This window comes from Tasmannia lanceolata, unplaced genomic scaffold (assembly GCF_043159265.1).
Source record: "Tasmannia lanceolata isolate RefF3 unplaced genomic scaffold, GAP_Taslan_0.1 ptg000015l, whole genome shotgun sequence".
NCBI classification, from domain to species: domain Eukaryota; kingdom Viridiplantae; phylum Streptophyta; class Magnoliopsida; order Canellales; family Winteraceae; genus Tasmannia; species Tasmannia lanceolata.
The window spans coordinates 30,272,447-30,294,239 of NW_027518692.1; the positions used below are offsets into that span (position 1 = coordinate 30,272,447).

The 21,793-nt window shown below is 38.4% G+C and overlaps 2 protein-coding genes across 2 annotated transcripts; both read right to left on the reverse strand.

Moving 5' to 3' along the window:
- Positions 1-1,121: 1,121 nt before the first annotated feature.
- On the reverse strand, positions 1,122-2,140 carry LOC143846997 (SWIM zinc finger family protein / mitogen-activated protein kinase kinase kinase (MAPKKK)-like protein). Its single transcript, XM_077355640.1, has one exon. It carries the CDS (start codon positions 2,094-2,096, stop codon positions 1,404-1,406), a length of 693 nt encoding a protein of 230 aa, XP_077211755.1. The 5' UTR covers positions 2,097-2,140; the 3' UTR covers positions 1,122-1,403.
- Positions 2,141-14,649: 12,509 nt separating this feature from the next.
- Positions 14,650-16,121, reverse strand: LOC143845505 (GATA transcription factor 9-like). Its single transcript, XM_077353882.1, has 2 exons — positions 15,670-16,121; positions 14,650-15,487 (listed from the first exon to the last, which is right to left on the reverse strand). The coding sequence occupies exons 1-2, from the start codon at positions 15,982-15,984 to the stop codon at positions 14,855-14,857; spliced, it is 948 nt and encodes a 315-aa protein (XP_077209997.1). The 5' UTR covers positions 15,985-16,121; the 3' UTR covers positions 14,650-14,854.
- Positions 16,122-21,793: the final 5,672 nt, after the last annotated feature.

Sequence of the window (21,793 nt, forward strand, 5' to 3'; positions counted from 1 at the left end):
TGAGTCTTGGCCACTTTTCGATCGATAGTTTGGACTTTTGCTTCTTCCGGCTTGATTACTCGGCTGTACACTTCATAGCTTAAGGAGATAATTTCGGTCAGCTTAAGCTTTCCGTTGAAGATATGTAGGTATTTTCTGTTGAAATATAAATGATTAAATAACACCAACCCTAACAGCTTAAGCTTTTAGACTAAATGGTTGTTTCACATGGTATCATAGCTATTGCCTCGCGGCAGGACTTGAGTTCAAACGCCAACAACCACTTGATATTAAAAATCTATGTGTACAGCCAATCCAAAGGAGGGACCACATGTGCCGCGTGTACGACTAACCCAGAAAAAAGAGAGGCTATACGTGAGGGGGAATGCTGAAATGTAAATGATTAAATATCACCAGCTCTAACAGCTTAAGCATTTGGAGTAATTGGTTGTTTCACATTTTCACTACAAAATCTATAGAAATCTTCTAGGGACAAAAATTGCAACATTCAAGAACAAAAACTGCAAAAACTGTCTGCAGAAACTAAATCCAAACTTATTATCTTATTTTCTCTACAAAATTGTCTCTAAAAGATCTAGCAACAACAAATATATGTCCCCATATGGACACTCATCTTTAATTCACATTTGAATTACACCTTCTAAAAGAATGAAACACTCAGACACTTTCAAAGCATCACAACAATAGAAAAAAAAAAAAAACACCCTATTCAATTTTTGATCCATTGCCCATTGCCCACGATATGAATGGTCCGATCACCATAGACATGTACCGCATGCGAAGTGGTGAAGGTTTAGAGGAATATATCTTTTTACTGATATTGACACTACCATGCTTTAATAATTGCACAAACTCAGCTTGTCTTTTCTTTTTTAATTAGCTTTTGAGAGCTTTTTGGTTTTAGAAATCCAAATTAAAACCGAAGGGGACACAGCGAAAATATAATTTTCTTCCTTAAAACATTTATCATGGAAGGCTACCGATATAGTTTAAGAAACATTTTCCTTTGAATTTAAGTTATTTCAATCTTTTCAAAGATTTTTCTATTATTTAGTTAAAATATCTGCAATCTAGAAGAAAACATATTTTATCATGTAATTCAGTATAGAGAAATGTCTAGGAAAGCTTTCTTCTTATTAAAGGTCCCAGGCTCTTCACAGCTTTGCCGAGAAGGATACTTGGGCTAATGATACTAGTACATTCTATAAAATTTACAATGTAAGATATTCACAAATATATGAACATTTTCCCTCCTCCCCACATGAATCCACATCCCATGAAACCCCAAGGCTCTGTTTCTTTCGATGTAAAAATGGACGTAAAACAAATTTTATGCTCATTTTTAAGTGTAAAAATGGGTGTAAAATTTGTTTTTATGGATTTTACATCAAAAGAAACAGAACCTAAGCAACACACAGACCTCCAATTTCGCCCTCGTCCTCGCTAATATAAGCAGCAAGGTTCAGGTACCCCTCTTGTTCCTTCCTCTCCCTCCACCTCGCTCGACATATCACGCAACTCGCCCTCCTCCTTCCACTACTCCTTTTCCATGCAAGCAAACACTCCTCATGCAACGAATTCCTACAAACCCCACAAGCCACCACCCTCTCCTCCTTTCCCATCTCCTCCAAACAAACCGGACAAGTCGAACAGTCCTCTACCCTACTTGCAAGCGCACATCGGGCCTGCCCAAACTCCCAGAAGAGCTGGTGGAACCTCTCTCGAATCCGGGGCCCAGCTAGGGTTTCGTTCGAGATGGGGGTGCCAAGTAGGCGACGAAGCTGACATGGACGGAGGGTCTTCCTCCGAAGACAAATGTCATCAACGGAGATCCCAAGAACGCGGAGGAAGACGAAGAGTATGTGCTTGCATGGAATTGTGCGGTCAGGGCATGTACATGAGGGTGCGTCCGATAAGGTCACGGTGTAAACGTTGCATGTGGCACCTAAGATATAGAAGTCGGCGTCCGATCGGTGGAGGAGACGGAGTCGGTGCCGGAGTGCTCGGACTATCCGGTCCGCCACCGGTTGGGTGGGCTTGAACCGAGCCGGTGATCGCCGGTCCGGTGATGGCGAGCTAGAGGTGGTGGGGTCCATTTGTCAAGGTTGTTATGGCAGGTATGATTCGAAACCAAATAGTAGTTTTGAGGTGCCTTTTGTAAGGAAAGAAAGAAAGGGCGTTAGGTGTGTTTGCCGTTTGGGGTGGGGATACGTTGAGTGGAGTTTTGGGACACGTGAGGAATGGTTGAGGGAAGAGGGAAACGTTGTACCCAAAGTAACGATAGATATTTGAAATTATGAATGTTTGTGTTTGGTTTTGAGGGTGGGAGAGACACCCTTGTACACAAAACTGCATTTGGAATGCTTCACTAGGGGGCGACCTGGTTGTAATACTGTGTGGCACAGTGGAGTGGGTCCCACCTTTGAATGAGTAGTTTTTGAGTATAAATTATTGGATGTAAGGACATAAGAGATACAGAGCAAGAGCTGTCAAATGAACGGTTCAGATCATTCAAGGGGACCCACTGTGCAATCATTCATCTACCTTTGCATGCTTGTATGGCATCATGTGATTGGGTACACTTTGATTGATAGCCATGGTTTTGATCTCTAGCAGTCATCTCATCATTGACTAAATTCCCTTCCATAAAAAAAATATGAAAAATAAAATAAACAAGGAGTTTCCGATTTGCAGATTTACACAGAGTGAAATTAAGAAAAAAACAAATACCATAAGAAAGGGGATTTGCTAGGCAATTTCATGGAAAGCAATTTAGCAGCTGACTTTTGCAATGGAGAACAGCCACATGGGCTCACTATTTAACAGATCTTGTCTTATTTATTTAATTCATCATAGGGAGCCTAGCAAATCCCTTATTAAATAAAGGGTTTTTTTTGCAAATGAAGTCTTATACTTTGCTTTATTTGCAAAAACGAGTCTTCTAGTTCCACAATTTGCAAATAGAGTCATCACTTTTGCGTGGATTTAGCAAATTAGGTCATGCCATCAATTTACCCATCGAGATTTTTGTTACTCTTAACAAGCCCAAAATGTCCTTACATCTGAAAATATATGAAATTTATCTTTTAAAATGACCAAATTACCCATGATGCTCGGTTATGTTTTGATAGGGCAGTTGCACCAAGTCAACTCAAACCCATGCCTCAGGTGGGCCCTACCAATTTTCCTTATGTTTTTATGGGGTAGGGGTAGAGCCCATGTATAGCGTGGGGTTCACAATTTTACAGCATATGTTCTGATAGGGTTGGCTCATTTTTTTACAACTATGCATAGCATAGGCCAAGAATGCTATAATTGGATAAGTCCCACGATCTCCACCCGAGCCCATGTATAGAGAGAGTAGGGCCCGTAATTTTTTTTCTTTTCATGCTAGCATATACAGAAGGAACTTTGGTCTTTTTATAATGTAGTTTGTCTTTTTAAATACAAGGACATTTTGGTCTTTTTAATAGTAAAGAAATCTACCATGGGCATTTTGGTCACAAAATTTGCAAATTTATCTCAAACGTTACGACTCTATTTGCAAATTGTCGAGCAAGAAGAATCTTTTTGTAAATAAAACAAAATACGCAAAGACCCCTTAAATAAATGTGTGGTAGTTCTCCTTGGAGAGATGGTTACAGAGTTAGTAAAGCCCGTAAGGTTAGTTTGAAAATTCACCCTTGAAATGGAGGTATCTATAAAACGGACGTAGGGCGTAGGGCGTAAAACAAATTTTACGCCCATTTTAAGTGGAAAAATGTGTAAAAATTTGTTTTACGCCCATTTTACCTTATATTAGGTTTTAGGCGAGTGTAATCCTCATAAACCCCACAAAAACCTCTTCCCCTATTTCTCTTCATTGGCTCCAAAATTTTCCTCTCATGGCGTCTAGATACCGATCAACCTCAAACCCAACTCTCTCCGTTATCAAATCAGGCCTCAAAAAACCCAACAAACCCATCTCCACAACGCACAATCCTCGCCCTTCTCCGTCCTTTTCAAGGCAATTCCTCTCTTATTCAAAACCCTCTTCCTCATTTTTCTTCTATCTTCAATAAATCTTAACAAGTTGTGTTTATGTTGGATTTTTCAGGTTACCTTCTGAAATGGGCTGTGTTCAATCGCTCCTCCCCTTTCATAGCGCAGTTTCTTCGGCCCGATTGACGTCATGTCTCGGCATTGATACGGCGAGATCTTTGTCTCAGGGTATTCTCTGCCGTGCAAACCCTGGAGATTGATCTCTTATTTGTTTTTTATATGTGTAAGCAACTTTTCTTTGAGTTAATTAAACTGTTAGGGTTAGTGTTATTTAATCATTTATACTTCAATAGTTAGAACATGTTAATTTGAAGTTATGTTGATTAGTCTTTGGTTTACTATTTTTTCGTGGGATTTTCCTTGTTTTGATTTCTATGTCTGGGTTTGGTTGGTTTGTACGTTAGAATGGATTATTCAAATTGAGCTCATTATCTTGATATTGAGGATGATCACTTTTTCTATTATTTTTTGCTTTTTTTTTCTTAAACTTTCATTCTTTAGGGGATTTATTTATTAGAGGTTTGGGAATTGATAACAATTCTACCATGACATTCTTTCTCAAAAATTTTCGGGGTTTTTTGGTTGCACAATTTATGGGGGTTGCTAGGTGTTTTGGTTGGGGTGCTACATTGTCCACTAGTAGTGTTTGATTGTTTGTTTTGATCATATGTCTACTAGTAGTGTCTGTTTGTATGTTTTATTTCAAACTACTATGAGACTACTTCCCTTGTCTTCCCCTTGTCAGCTCATGTGGCATGACTTTTGTTCTCCACCAAACTACTCGAAAAAAAAAGGCTTTTAGAGTTTCAGGATTTAGCACTTTTAGAGTTTTAGGATTTAGCACTTTTCTTTCCGTATGTCGATTCTCTCTCTCTATATATATTGATAATTGCACCCCTACTACTACATTATTATGGTAATGACGCTTTGCCCCAACAAACTGCTCTAGTTGACAACCAGACACTACTTTCACTACTCTAGCATAGACTACTTGACTGCTATTATAATTGTTGACTACATAAGTTCCAATTCACCACTACTCTATAGGGGCAACTATGAGCAAGCAAACAGACCCTCCTTTCTATTTTTTTAGAGTCGGGTTACATTGGGTTAATTATAGGTCACGTTGATTAGTCTTTGGTTTAATATTTTTTCTTGTGCTTTTCCCCGGTTTTGATTTCTATGTCTAGGTTTGGTTGGTTTGTAGGTTAGAATGGACTTGTCAATATGAGCACATTATCTTGATATTGAGGATGATCGCTCTTTCTAATTTTATTTTCTGTTCTCCGGTTTTTCATTTCACCTATATTGAGGATAAACTGATAGAAAAATGTACATATGTTTGTGATGATAGAGCTGTTCTTTACGTCCGTTGAGAAGTTCTATGATATGGATTTCGTTGTGCCGAATGAATTATGTTTACAATTGTTCTTATTCTGTTGCGTTTTGTTGCAATTATATTTGACTGAATCATAATTACTTGCATCACAATTGATGTTATGCACTGGTGTGGTGGCTAATATTGTGTTTAAGAGTACAGAACCAGATAAATTACTAGAGATGATTTGATAAGTGAAGACATACTTTGTGTTTTCATTCAAATAAGTGACTTATGGTTAGGGGCACTATGAACTAAATGTGCCAGTTCAGAGAGTAGAGGAAGGGTCACTCTAGACTGGCTGGGGAACTTTGTTATTGATTGTGGTCACAGCATATGTTTTAGAGTTTATTGGGTTATAGCCCCATGTTTCCTCATCTCTCTGCTGATGTTAGTGGCATGTGCAGATTCATGTTTGTGATATGTTGTTGGGCGTAATCAAGGTTTTAAGTCTCGGTACTCGTAGACATACTTACCATTCAAAAACAAAAAGGTACTCTTAGACATATTGCACATGGTAAAATCCTAATTATTGCTGATATGCGATACATGTCTGAGTACGTATCAGATGGTACAAAGATCTTTGAAAAATAAAAATATATTAATAAATTATTAAATGGGAGTAAATCATAATCGTTCAAAAGGCATGTTTTTATCTTAGTTTTTTGACACAAAATGAACAAAATAATATTTAAAAAATTAATTATAAAAATTACAAAAAGTAGCTCTAGCACATATATGTGTAGTACATCCAGCCCCAAATATTAATTACCAATGACATGGATCTGTATGTATTTAGCAAGTAAGAAGTGAAATCCCTTGAAAAAAAGAAAAATAAAAGCTCTAAAAAGGAGTAAAGTTAAACATAGCAAATCTAGCACATACATTGAGATGTAAACACTCTAAGAAATCTTGAACTACATCTATTTAGCAAGAAAGAAATTAGTAATCGCCGTAAATACATCAATAAAGTCTTAAAATGCAAAAATCCTCAAATTTTGAGTTCCGATGCTTTTATTAATTGATAGATGCTATGCTAATCTTCAAAAGGAGTCCCCAAAAAGCCATCTATTGGGCTTCAAGAAGCTTCAATGTGTCAAAAAACTAGATGGCAAGAGTAGAACTCCGTTTTCACCTCATTTCACAATTCAATACTAGGTGGGATGTCTCATGCGTGTCACTGAATATCATAATGTAGGGGATATACTTGATATCCTTAAGTGTATCAAGTGATACACTACATGTCAAATAATACATATCAAGATAGGTCTCTTTGATCATCTTTTTGTAATCCAGTACTCTTTTTGTTCTTTCATTACTCTCTTAATGAAAATAAAATCATGAATGCAGTTGATATATAAGTACTCGCAAATAGAAAAGCATAAATGCATACCTGACATGGATTGCCCCAGGTAGGTGGTACTCTTTGTGGATCAATCAGTTTTTATACAAAATCAGGCGTAGAGCTGACATTAAATATGAGAAAGTTTAATGGTGTAAGGATATTACCAGAATGAAGAGCTTTAATGATGTTAGCCCAAGGGTTCCACCTCGGTCATTATCTCAAGGATTTTTTTGATGACAACAAACACAATATGTTATTTTTAATTATTTTTTCTTTTACTAGTGCCTTCAATGTTGTCTAAGAATAGTTTGTAAAGAACAAAAGTAGTGCATTGAGGCATGGGTCAAGGAACCAAAGGTTGGATAGAGGCATGGATTGAATTAAAAATCAATGGAGCCAAAGGAACGGGAAGATCCATGAAGAAGAAGAGGACTGAAGAAGACTTGAAGAATTGAAGATGTGCTTGAAGTCTTAGAATGTAGGCTAACCCCTCTTTATATATGTATATATAATGGCATTAGGGAAGTTTCAAATAATTTTGAAATCATTTCTAAAAATAGACTCTCTAAGGTTCGATAAGGAACGAGGGAGATATGATTTTCCAAAGTTAACTATGCAAACTAGCACAGTACCCCTGGACAGACGACCGTCCACAGGATAGTCGGCTCCAATAGCTGACCGTGGGTCATCCGTCCTGCCCGTTATGAGCCTATAACGGCTAGTTTTGGGTCTAAACTCTATAAAAAGCATCCTAAGGCCCCAAAACATAAGTGTAACACACTTAGAGCTATAACCTAGATCCCCTTCTTTGCAATTTTATTTTTGTAAATCCATGAAACCACGAGTTTATTGATCTGGAAGTTGATTTAAATGATGTTTTAAATTACTTTGATGATTCGAAAATCAAAAAGTAAAATTATTTGGAACTTTCAAAAGGTTCTCTAGGTAAGGCGTTATTTTTAAGCCAGCAAAGACTTGAGTATTGAGAGTTGTATTGATGGTAACTTGACAAGATCTCCCATCGATAGAAGCAAATAATCCTTTTGCACAATGATGTTTGTGCACAATGTCATTTACCTGTGAATGGTGCTTGCCAAAAAAGTCCAATGGTGTGAATATGCAGTGTCTTCTTCCCATTCCTTATTCTATTTCCCTCCCTAATAATGCAATTACAGAAATTTAATGAGACAATGCATACCTCATGGACCTGGTTGATGTGAAGACAAGAAAATAATAGCACTAGAAAGCTTGTGGAAAATTTACTCATTCTTTTTTAGGTTTTATCAAGTACTAACCTCCATCTGCAGATTGCTATAATTGAAGATAATAATCTTATTTCTTGAATTCTTATAGTTTGATCTTTCAAAAAAAGAAAAGAAATTCATGTAGTTTGTAGTTGAACACAAATTCTCTTACCATTCATTTTATTTGTGAATGTTCTACTGATTTTGCTTTCTTCTAATAATTGCTCATTAGAGTTGGGTCTCTCCGTACCGCGATGAAAGCTCAAAGTTGGTAGCCAACCAGACAGAGCTCATTCTAGGTTTGCAGAAATTACATGCCTAATCATTCTATTACGAGTTTGGTTTTGGTTTTCCATGATCTTATCTTCAACACTTTCCAAGCAGAGGTATCCAAGGTTAATGTTATCCCTGATTGAAGTGAAGGATTGCATCTCTATTGATTCTAGCTCCATTGTTTAGGCCATTTGGCTGTGTGACTGTCCTTTCATTGCTTGCAAAACAAATTTTTTTGGTGTTTCTTTGCCCTTCAATCTGCTACATTTATAGCTTTTGCCTCTTCTAGTGATGAATATGCTCATATGTTAGCTGTAGCGCATGATATCATGTTTCCTTTAGAGGTCTCAAAAGCATATCTGATTAAAGCAATTAACACATTTTGTATTTTTTCGATGAGTAAGAATTTTATTGATAGGACAATCCAAAAGCAAGGCTTCAAACTCCATCCAAGGATCCAAGCTTCTGCCTCGCTACACTTTTTAGCACCTCTCCACTGAATTGCTGATGCACACCCTATGACAAAAGGGCTTCATCCCATATTGTATAATAGACATGCGAAGCTTACGGTAATGATTAATTCAGGGTTGTTTGGATACGCTGATTTTATGATCTTGGATTTCCTCAAAATCATGGATAGAACTATAGAAGAGGAGAGAAGGAGACCGTCTGTTGTTTTATCTCTGTTCGAGAGAGTAGGAGATCGCCCTTGTTTCCAGGTTTTAGAAATCTCAGGTTGGGGTAGAGATGCCTAAAACCTGGATTTCTTATTTAAACCCTTCATCTGCAACCTACTTTCCCCACATCTGCAACATACTTCCATTGTAAAATCCAGAATTTTACACTGCTTTCAAACTAATATCTAAGATTCTAAAATCCGTGTATCCAAACAGCCCCTTAGTGTCTGATAGTTAGTTTGAGATAATTAAATCTAATATTGCAACTAAATTTTTGGTGGCTCTTATCATGTTTGTCAAGCTATATTTAAAGAAGTATCTAAAATTAAAGGAATCTTTTTCCAAAACCAAGAAGTATCAATATGTACCAAGTGGGAGAATTTTAGATTGGTCGCTCTCTAGATCTAAGAATAGAATCTCTGCCGCTTTGATCATATAGTTAGTTTATATGTAACCCTTTTAATTAATTAGATTGTAGATAACTGAGGATTAATCCCATTAAGCAGTCCAAGTCTAATTAGAAAAGTTATTGATTTCGAAAACCCTAACCCTGATATCCCATTATATATATATATATATATATATATATATATATATATATATATATGAGAAAAGGGTTCCTAAGGGTGCCCTCATATAGCTTATATGAGCTGGCTCTTTAAAAACATAGGGGCCCCACATTGTTAGGATGATCTGAAGCATTCATTTGAAAGGCCACATCATAGATATGGTGTGTACAAAAAATCAGCTCCATTGGATCATCCTAACCCCTCCAAAAGTGGGGGCAAAAATGGATAGACACATTTTGTCCACAAATCTGCCCATTTTTGCCCCCACTTTTGGAGGGGTTAGGATGATCCAATGGAGCTGATTTTTTGTACACACCCTATCTATGATGTGGCCTTTCAAATGAATGCTTCAGATCATCCTAACAATGTGGGGCCCCTATGTTTTTAAAGAGCCACCGCAGCTAAGCTTAGCTGAGGGCACCCGCAGGAACTGCAAGCTCTCTCTCTCTCTCTCTCTATATATATATATATATATATATATATAGAGAGAGAGAGAGAGAGAGAGAGAGAGAGAGAGAGAGAGGTGTTCCTGTGCAGCTGCTCAGATAGCTTATCGGAGCAGCTGCTTCAAAAACTCATGTGGCCCCACATTTTTGGGGTGATCCAAAGAATTCATTTGGAAGGCCCTTCAATGAATAGAGTGTGTACCAAAAATGAGCCCTTTAGGATCATCCTAATCCTGCCATTTGTGGAGGGCAAAAATGGTCAGCAACAATATCTGTCCATTTTCCCCTCCACCTTTGATTGGGTTAGGATGAACCTATAGGGCTGTTTTTTTGGTACAGACCCTATCCATGGAAGGGCCTTGCAAATGAATGCTTTGGATCACCCCAAAAATGTGGGCCACGTGAGTTTTTAAAGCAGCTGCTCGGATAAGCTATCTGAGCAGTTGCGCATGAACACTATTCTCATATATATATATAGAGGAAAGTGTCTCTAGTCTCTCCCCTAGATAAGCTTATCTACTCCTCCATTTAAAAAAACACAGTGGGCCCACGCTGTTTGGATGATCCAAAGCATTCATTTGATAGGTCCTAACATAGATAGGGTGTGCCCAAAAAATCAGCACCAAAGGGTCATCCTAGAACTTTATTTTGTTGGGCACACCGTGTCCAAAATGGATGCATATAAACGTGGACCCTTTGGTGCTGATTTTTTGGGCACACCCTATCTATGTTAGGACCTATCAAATGAATGCTTTGGATCATCCAAACAGCGTGGGCCCACTGTGTTTTTTTAAAGGGAGGGGTAGATAAGCTTATCTAGGGGAGAGACTAGAGACACTTTCCTCTCTCTCTCTATATATATATATATATATATAGACACTAGCAAAAAACACCGACAAAGAATTGTATAGACCACATCATAGGTTGATCTAAACCGTCCATGTGATGGAACACAACATAAATAGGTTGTGCCCCAAAAATCATTTCCATAGGCTGATCCTAGCCCTCCAATCTATATAGAGGTTTCCATAATTTCTCTTCAATCGGATGGTTAAGATCACCCTATATTTTTTATTAAAAAAGCATAAGTAAGGGGGGTAAGATTGAAATTATGTGGCTTTAATGAGTGACTTTGTTAAAAAGCATAAAGGAGGGGGTAGGATTGAAAATATGTGCGTTGAATGGGTGCATTTGTTAAAAAAAGTCAATTAAAAGTGATGTGTAATTCTCATAGAATTTTAAAAAAATTCAAAAGATTCTCTTCTTTTCTCTTCTACTATATATATATATATATATATATATATATATATATATATACTAGTAAAAAACCCATGCGATGCACGGGCCGACAAAGAACTGTACGGACCATGTCATAGGTTGACCCAAACCGTCCATGTGATGGAACACAACATAAATAGGTTGTGCCCCAAAAATCATTTCCATAGGCTGATCCTAGCCCTCCAATCTAGGATCATAATTCCTCTTAAATCGGATGGTTAAGATCACCCTATAGATTTTTTATTAAAAAACCAACGGACCACGTATTAGAAATTATATGAGTTGAATGGGGTGCATTTGTTCAAAAAAGTCAAAAAATGTGACGTGTAATTCTCATGTGATTTTCAAAAAAATGGAAAAACTCTCTTCTTTTCATCACAGCTTATTGTATTAGATATATATATATATATATATATATATATATATATATATATATATATATATATATATATAGTAAAAGAGAAAATAAGAGAATTTTTTGTAGAATTACAGATCACTCTTTTTGACTTTTTTTAACAAAGGCACCCATTCAACACACATATTTTCAATCCTACCCCCTCCTTTATGCTTTTTAACAAAGTTACCCATTAAAGCCAAATAATTTCAATCCGACCCTCCTCCTTTATGCTTTTTTAATAAAAAATCTATAGGGTGATCTTAACCATCCGATTTAAGAGGAACAACATATTATGGAAACCTCTATAGATTGGAGGGCTAGGATCAGCCTATGGAAATGATTTTTGGGGCACAACCTATTTATGTTGTGTTCCATCACATGGACGGTTTGGACCAACCCGTGATGTGGTCCGTACAGTTCTTTGTCGGCCCGTGCATCACACGGGGTTTTTTACTAGTGTATATATATATATATATATATATAGAGAGAGAGAGAGAGAGAGAGAGAGAGAGAGAGAGATTTCTGTTGCAGAGGGGCACACGTTGAGAACCAATAGTTTTCTACTTTTAACCCATGCACAGATAAATTACCTATGCAGCTGCACATAAACCATTCTCTCATATATATATATATATATATATATATATATATATATATATATATATATATATATATATATATAGAGAGAGAGAGAGAGAGAGAGAGAGAGGGGAAACTGTTGGCTCCCCAATCACATGGCTCCCCGCGCTTAAGCTCCCCAATCACATGTGGTGATCCAAACCATTCATTTGCAAGGCCTTATGATAGATAGGGGGTGTACCAAAAATCAGCTCCAAGGATAATCCTAATCCCTCCATTTGTAGAGGACAAAAAATGGGCAGATTTGTGTCTGTCCATTTTTGTCCTCCACAAATGGAGGGGTTAGGATGATGCTATGGAGCTGAATTTTTGGTACACCCCCTATCTATGTAAGGGACTTTAAAATGAATGCTTTGGATCATCCTAACAAAGTGGGCCCCCATGTGATTGGGCGCTTAAGCTCACCATAAGTTTCCATATATATATATATATATGTGCGTCTTTGCTTGATGGAAATAATAGACATTAAGATCTGAAGCATTGGATCTGGTTTGTGATTGATCTACTAAAGAAAGGGTTGGGATTCTATCAATCTGAGCCTCAGAATCTGGTTGGTTTGGAAGATTCTAATTCATGGCCATTAGTTGACACTTAAATCAACTGCCTTCAACATCACTGTCTTATCGTCTACTTGCTATTCTTTGTTAAAAGACTGTGGGAGTGATCTATAAAAATTGTATCCCTGAGGAGACTCATTGAAAATGAACCTAAACCTTTACAATCGCATCAAATTGGTGACTGCAATAATTCTTTGGTTCTTCAGTTGCAAGCTATTGCACAATCAATTTAATACTTGGGACTAAAGTCTTATGAGAGGGATTGAGTGAGGATAAGGTACGAAAAGCATAAAAACAAGAAAACAAAAAACTCTACTCAAGATATATGGGTTATGAGCCCAAATCGGTTCCCAATGGATTTGATCTCCTTGAGGGAAGTTCAGCCCCTCCGTCTACTTCTGAGAGAAGGATCAATCCTTTGTGCATATTACAGGTTCCTTCATTCGCTCAAAAAGGGCTACGTACATGTGAAGCTTACGTGATAGAGCGTCAGTCATGCACACCCCTACGGCTCTACATGCCCCCTCTCCTTTATTAATGCAAATGCATGTGGATGTCTGTTAACTTGTTATGGTTTGTCCTTTGCAATTTTTTTATGTGCCGCCTCCTGTTTCTTTACAAATGCATGTGGTTGGCTTTTCTTAATATAAATGCATTTGAAAAATCAAAATCTGAGCCGTTGATTTTTGTAGATTTATAAGCATGGCGTTGACATACATGTGCTCCGGTGGAGCCCAAAAGCTGTCTTTTACCATTCATAGGTGTATTTTGTTGGAACAGAGAAATTATACGGTGCACGACCAGCCCAAAAAACAGTGGGGCCCACCTTATTTGGGTGATCCAAACCACTCCTTTGTTGGGCCCTAACATAGAGAGGGTCTGCCTAGATATCTTCTCCATACGATGATCCACAAGTCAGTGCTGCCGTCCATTTTAAACCTCCACAAATTGGAGGGTCAGGATCATCCTATGGAGAAGATATTTTAGGCACACCCTATCTATGTCAGGACCCAACAAATGAATGGTTTGGATCACCCAAATAATGTGGGTCCCACTAATTCTTTTGAGGTGCATGTGAATGTGGATTAGAGGCATGCAATGCATGCCGTGGATGTGACGTACATGAGCATGGTGCATTGCATAAGTTTATGTATCTATGTGTTAGTGATGTATGGTACCATGCCGACAGTCATCATATGAGCTGCTAGGGGTGGACATGGTTCGGTTCGGTTTTGGGGTATACCCAGAACCGAACCATGTATAATCGGTTTCTAAAAATCTGAACCGGAACCGAACCATTTAAAATTGGAACCGAACCACAGTGACCGGTTCGGTTCGGTTGCTCGGGTTGGTCCCGAACCATGTCCACCCCTGTGAGCTGCTGGAACTTCTAAGTCGTACAATAAATGATACGAATGGACCGGTTCTTGGATTCCGAGCCAAGCCCAACTTCAGAGTCCTAAAATAAATGATCCGAATGGGCCGGTTCTTGGATCTCGCGCCAAGCCCAATTGGATTATCTCTATGATTTCATTGATGGGACGTAGGAAGGGTCAGGATAGCGTTTATACACTGAACTTCAGCATATGTGTGGTAAAGCAAGCTGGAACTGGAAGCCTGGAACTGGAAGAGAAGAAGTGGGCATGGTATATAAAAAAATTTCAGTGTATTAGACAGAATTTAGTGAGAGGGAAAGTGTTCAAACCTCAGTGAGATTCAAATTTCAAATGTGCAAGGAAAAGTTAATTCTTACCGCTGCAATTTAAAAAACAACGGTAAAAAAGAGAGAGCATGCAATCAGTGGAGAAAGAAAACAAGGAAAGAAAATTCCCTACATTGTAAAAATTCGTTGCATAAATTGCCCAATTCGGCAGAAGAGAAGAAAGAAAAACACAGAATATTAGCATACTAAACCTCATTAACCAAAAAAGTTAAAAACAACACATACACAAAACAACTTCTCGAATTCTAAATTGAACTACTAAACCTCAATTTTCCACTTAAGTTTGATTAAAACTCTAACAGATGCAAATAATCATCTCTGTAATTCAAATAATCATCTTTGATTAAAACCGCATTAGGATGCTGAAACTGATGTTGCTGCTCTAATTCCTTCTTTCTCCGTAGCTCAAGAACTTTCCGGTGAGAATTCGAATGCTTAGTCATCATAAAGGTCGGACTCGCAGCGGGCCGGTACTCCGGCACCAGCCTACCGGACTTATATCTGACCCCACACGCATTACACAGAGTTTTCGGACCCATCGGACCTGTCCGCCACTGCGGCGTCTTCTCCGTCAAGCAATGTAGACATTTCCGGCCATCTCCGGTTCCGGAAATCTCTTTTTTGCCTGAATTTGATATGCCGGATTCTGACGATGATGCCGGAGACAAGACGAGTAGTCTTGATGACCAGTCGCAGGGAGCAGCACGTGAGCGCTTGCTTCTAGCTTTGCCGGGAACTGAAATCTCTGGCCGGAAAATAGGATTATTCCGGCCATTGTTGCCGGAAAATTCTTTATTTTCCGTGACCGAGTCGATTCGGGGTTTCATTCCTGAAATTAGATGTAATTTCTGCAAATCATCGCTTGAAAATGACTCCTCGACGAAATTCGATAGCCATTCCAGCTCTGCTAAATCCTCGTACTGAAAAAAAGGAAAAGAAAAGATAAGATAAAAATTAGCCCTTTTTTTTTTTATATTTGTTTACTTTTTGTTAACAAATATTATAAAAAAAATTAAAATTAAAATAGATATGCTCATTTCAAAAAGCAGCGAGAAGTCTGACACTCAGAAATTGAAAATTCCGGCCTTTTGCAGCGATTTACCGGCACGGAGAGGTCGCCGGATAAATGAGCGTCGGCAAAACTCCTGCAACCGAGGTCGCCGGAGAACTGAGGCTCAGAACCGGAGAATGAGGAGTTGCAGCTCTCTACAACGGTGACGGTGGAAGATTCGGTGGAATTTCCGGCACCGGAATCAAATATTCCGTCCTCTATTCCTGCTTCTTCGTTGGAGAAATCGAGGAGGTCATCGATAATGAAATGTTCACCTAATTTCTGATCTGCGTGTGATTTTTCCGGCGACAATTGCAGGGTTCCGGCACGGGAGAAGGTTTGTTCTACGAATTCTGGTGATTCCATTAGGGCAAAGCTAGGGTTGTTATCTCTTTCGTTTTTTTTTTTTAGGTTAGAGTGAGAGAGAGAGAGGTTCTGATATTAGGAGGAAAGGGTAAGAGAGAGTAAAGAGAGTAGGGTTTATTTGTGTTTGAAGGTGACATGGGGACCGCTAAAAATGGAGGAATTTCGGAGTGTAAAAGGACAGAAATGTGGAAAGTAAAAAACAAGAATAAAAAACAAGGCAGGGAAAGCTTTTTCAATACCCCTTTGCTTACTAGAAATCTACAATAATACCTTTTGCATAATGACGAAAGCACCCCCATGAGATGATTTTGTATTTCCCAATTTGAGCTTAATCATTCAAATAAATCCTTCATATTTCATTCAATAATGTCTATTCATAAGACCATTTTGTTAACATTAAATAATACCTAGGACACTCTGATGGACGGTCCGATTCGAAATAGATTGTAACCCAGACCCAAAATTTAGATTCAAAAGGAACTCCGAAAAGAATACAACCGATAAGGAATATGAATGGATCATGACCGAGAATGGACGCCCTTTGTGGATTATGATTATTATTTCTAGTTGTGGGCCCACCATATATGTGAGAGTTTTGATCTTAATGGTTGATGTAGGATCACATACTCAATTAGGCTTTCGTGTTATCCTACAAGATCAACGGTCCAGATCACCACTCCCCACGTACCAGATAGTCTAATGTCTTGATCCATGTTGAGCTTACTTAGCACTTTTGTAAGTGGTAAAGGATAGTTTGGTAAACTTGGTGGGGCAATTATTTGGTAGGAAAGATGGGTACAGAAGTAATTTGGTTAAGCAGAACACATTAATGAATTATGGGATAATTAAGAATGAGATTAATAAAAATTAAAAGTGTCGAATTCAACTCCCTTGGAACCGATCTTGCAGACTTTGTCGCTGAGACTCAGAGCATTTGCGTCCAAGTTTACAGCGGAATTCCACTGTTTGTTTTTTTTTTTTTTTCCTCGGGACTTGCGTTCTTTTATTATTCTTATTTCTTTCCGTTTCGCCTACTCCCAATTTTACCCTTTATTAAATTCCCTAATCCACGTTTAAGCACGACGGTTACAGCTCAACTCGATCGGATTCAACCGTGTCGATCTCGCCACATGTACCTGCTTAGAAAACAGTGTCTCTTCGTTTTTCACTTTTACCCGGGCCCAAAATACCACGTGGCAGGCATCTAACTGCCGAGCCAAATGGGCCCCAGGTGAATCCACGTTCGAGATTGGGATAAATTTATTTAAATTTCTATCTATGCTTGGATTAGAAGGAAAGAGTGTAATAGGGGTAGAGCACCACTCTGGGATTGCTTGGCGTGAGGGTTTATTTTTACCTTCAAGTTTTTAAATGATTTTTAGGGAGGGATGATGAATTTGCCCTCTTTTCTTCCCTGTGACAGCCCCCTCTCGTGTAAAAAGGGGCGCTCTTATTATTCTTCCTCCACTCTCATTTTGAAAATGACTTTGGAGTCCCTTTTAGCACGTGATAGTGCTAGACTTGGGCCGGTATGAGCGGCCATGTGAGAGTATTTCGTGCGTGTGAAAAGCCAAAACAAGCGGTGGTCAATGACGAGTTGGCCATACCTCTTTCCTCTGATGTTGCCGCACGTGCAATGATGACAATGAGGTTGACTGTCACGTGGGAGGCCATGAGAGAAGGATGACATTTTCTTTTCACGGTAGTTGCTTCTCCGTAGACCCCGGCACCCTAACAAAATATCTACAGTGAAAAGACGAAACTACCCTTATCTAAGAATCATTACTATTACTGAAAGTAGAAGTGGTAATGGACCCAAACGGTCTTAAGGTCCGAAATTATTTTTCATTTTGAACAAGACCCATTAGATCCGAATGGAGGGAGGGTATTCGGATTTGACCTTCAATTTACAGTTTTTGGTTTTGCCATTGTTCCTAGTTTCTCTCGTTGGGGAATAAAGTGAATAAAATCATTGCAGAGGGCTTTAATGGGATGCAGGTGCTATTGAAAGAAAAATGTTAATGACCTACAAAGTGTAAATGTCACAGAGATATCTCCTCACATTTCTGTTGGCCAACTCTTTTGATTTTTAACCTGTGATCCAACCACCCATATTGATTGAACAAAAATCTTCAGTTGACAAAAATGCCCTTACTCTCCAATCACAGCCATATCTCCATTTCGCTTTTTAGATTAACAACAATGTCGTACCTTAGTTTCTTACTCATCAAATTTAGTGGATGATTTGGGGTTTTTTCACAAAAGAGGATGACAATGGATGTCTTTTCGTATCGGCCGAAAAGTTCAGTCAAGTATATGCTACAGTGGATGGTTTGGGGGGTTTTACACTGTTATATGTATATGTGTACCATTCTAAAGTTCATTTAGGCCATGTTTGGCAACCATGCTTTTTTTTCATGATAAAGCCTCAAAAACAAGGAAACAGAAGACTCCACTCAAAATATGATTGATTTTTTCCCATGTTTTTTAAAGCAATTCTCACCCTCTACTCATTCGTGACCTATCAAATCCCTCCATCTTCCAACCACCCTACCACTAGCCTGAATTTGTTGTGAAAAAAAATAAAATAAAATCATGGTTGCCAAACATGGCCTTAAGGTTTCTCACATCTAAAACTAGGGTTTACCCACGAGGGATGTTGACTCGGACCGGACCATTTTCGAATCGTAGTTAGCAAAACGTAAAACGGCAAAAAACAGTACGGGGAAATTTCGAGTTTAAATGCGAAATACACGTTTAATACCTTTAAAATTTTGTAATTTACAAAATATAGCAGTGGTAATATTGAAAAGTTGGCAAAAAATGCATTCAATACGTATCATTTTAGTAAAAACAATGTAGTCTTGTGGTCGCACAAAAAATTTAAACGAATTATTAAACCGTAAACCTACAAAACATATTTACAAAAAAAAAAAAACACCATTTAAAACAAAGTTTTTTTCTATGGTTTGAACTAATGACCCGGTGAGTAGTGTTTTTTTTTGCCAAAAACAAAGAATTGAACAAGAAAGTTGTAGGAAAACTAGGAGTGCAACTCGGGTCGGGTTGAGGCCAACACGAACCCAATTCGAGGAACCATTTACTCAACATGAACCAACCCTACATGAGTTCCAACCTGATGAAGTTCAACCCGACCCAACCCGCGGAACCCTTTTTTCTCACCCAAACCTGACCCGACCTGAGTTCCAACCCAATCCAACCCGAGTTTTTAAGCTTACTAAAAGCTTTAGAAAAATGATTAAAAAAATGTCAGGTTTCACACTGGTCGGGTTGCCAAGCCCTCAACACGATCTCCATCTAGGTTAAGAAAACCGAACCCGAACCCGAACCCGACCCGAAAGACACCCAACCCGACCCGACTTTTTTTTGGGTTGAACCCAGCAGGTTTGGGTTGAACCCAACCCGAGTTGCAACCCTAAGGAAAATATGCCCATGATTCGTAGAAGTTCCTTAATAAGGTAAAAATGCGTCTAGTGTAAAGTTCATAGATTGTAGTGATTAGAGCTATTTTTAAGGGATTTACTAGGAAATTTTCAAAAAGGCATTTCGCGGATGACTTTTGCATGAGAGAAAACGCACCTCGGATTAATTAAATTAATGATACAAGAAACTTCTGAAAAGTGAGCCTTATGTTCACTCATGCAATAGTCAGCGACGAATTGCTTTTCCGCGAAATTAACTAGCAAATCCCATTTTTGAATCATTTGGGTTAGAAGACAATTCGTACATACAAGTAAAATTTTGGATAATTGATGAGTGTAGAAGCACCTAAACATAAAGTTTTTTCCCTATTGTTATATACCCAAACTTTTCAATCATGTGTAAAACCACCTACCTACTTTGAACTTGATCCCTTCCCTAGTGCTGCCCGACCTGAAATCCCCTAACTGCTTTGAAATTGAGCCTTCTTATTTTTACTTTATTCATTAATAAATTTCATGGTTTCACCCGGGTCCCTAGTTTTTTGTTTAAAAAAAAAACCTAGAAGTCCAACCTCAACTATATTATGAGAACCAAAAATCTTGAATAGACAAAAATAGCCTTAATCTCCACCAACTCAAATATCATCAAGGTCCATTGTGACTAGGTGGTCACGGGTTTGAGTCACAGAAACTGCCTCTCCGCAGAGTGGGATAGGGTTGCGTACATATAGCCCTCCCTAGACCCCACAATGGCGGGAGCCTCATACACCGTGCCGCCGTTTATAGTGAGGGAGAATGAAAATTCACGAAGTGGACTTTTTAATGCTCTTCACTGGCGGTCTGAAAACACTGCCTAAAAAAAATAATATACCGAGACAAGGGATTTTTATGTCTTTTTACCTAATATATGCTTTAGTGGCGGGTTTTTTCCGACCACAGGAAATTTGGATGTATACGGTGCCCCGACCCTCAACCTGACGGTTGGGGTATAATTTCTCTCGAATATATTCTATTAATCAGGGGAGATGATATTTTCACCCCTCTGCAGTACGCATTCGCCCCCTCATAACTTGAACAGTGGGCAACTTTTACGCTTTTTGACGTCAAATCATGTTAAAAGGGGGCGAATGCGTACTCCAGAGGAAAATATCATCTCCCTTAATCAATCTTTAACTATACGGGCAGGCTTATTATGACGGCCAGTGAATATGAAGCTTTACCAGCAGTTTTTCATGACCGCCAGTAAAGGTACGCGTGTAAATGGATATTCGAAAATTCGATTACCGTCCGCATCCGAATTCGTTTAAAGCGAATATTATCCGGATTCGTTTCAAGCGGATATTATCCGAATCCGTTTATGAGATATCCGGCTCTTAGCGGATGCGAATCTGGCAAATGGTATATCCGATCCGTTTAACATCCGAATCCGAGAAGTAAATTCTTTTTATTTATTATTAATAATATCATTAATATTTATTTTTAGTAATGACATACTATCTTTTGTTTCTAAAAGAAAAGTAAATTTTCTTTTTAGAAAAAAACAAAAACAAAAAGTGTTTTGGGTAGGAAAGGAAGTAATCTCTCATTTTAAGGGCATTCTTGGAGTTTGACATGGCTTCTTATGAAGCAACAAATGTGGGCAGTTGGATGAAAAAGACAAATGGATGATGGTGATTGAAAGAAGATGGCATAGTTTCTAGAGAATTATAGAGCAAAAAGGCCATAGTCATTGATGGTAAATGGACGGCTCAGATCAATTTTCCAACTTAGGGTTATATAAAAACCCAAAATGCAATTAAAAGAGAGGACTTCTAAGGTTTGCAAGGAGAAGCAAGAGAAAGGAGGAGGCTGAGACACCATCTTCGGCATTCCTTGGTGCCTCCAATCCCACCAAAATCCACCGCCGCCCCTCTCCACCTTCTCACAGTCACCTCCATCACCGCCAGTCACCTCCATCTCTAACCCAATCATCATCTCCATCCCCATTTCTCTTCATCTTCCACAATCAGCACTCCCACTTCCACTGTTCAAAATAGCCCAAACCCATTCCATCATATACATAAAAAAAGAAAAAACCCAAAGACCACTACCACTACCACTACCATCATCCATCCCCACCGCCTCTCTCTCTCTCTCTCTGCCTTTGTTTTAAAAGGAAGAAGAGAATCTCATATATTTTAGGGTTTGAGAGTTAATTTTGTGAAGAGAAGGTAGAGGTATGGTTTTAGAGTTTGGAAAATTTATTCGAGGAGTAAGAATGAGAAGAAAGATAAAGTGCTGCAATAAAATGTTCGAATTTACCGGATAAACGGATACGGATAATATCCGAATTCGAAAAATATCCGACGGATACGAATTCGGTAATA

What these genes read in the sequence shown, in the direction of transcription:
- LOC143846997 (XM_077355640.1), bottom strand. Translation starts at nt 2,096, where the DNA reads ATGGACCCCACCACCTCTAGCTCGCCATCACCGGACCGGCGATCACCG.
- LOC143845505 (XM_077353882.1), bottom strand. Translation starts at nt 15,984, where the DNA reads ATGGAATCACCAGAATTCGTAGAACAAACCTTCTCCCGTGCCGGAACC. An exon ending in CCGGCGACCTCTCCGTGCCG is followed by an intron (nt 15,488 to 15,669) that starts GTAAATCGCTGC and finishes CCTTTTTTTCAG; the next exon opens with TACGAGGATTTAGCAGAGCT.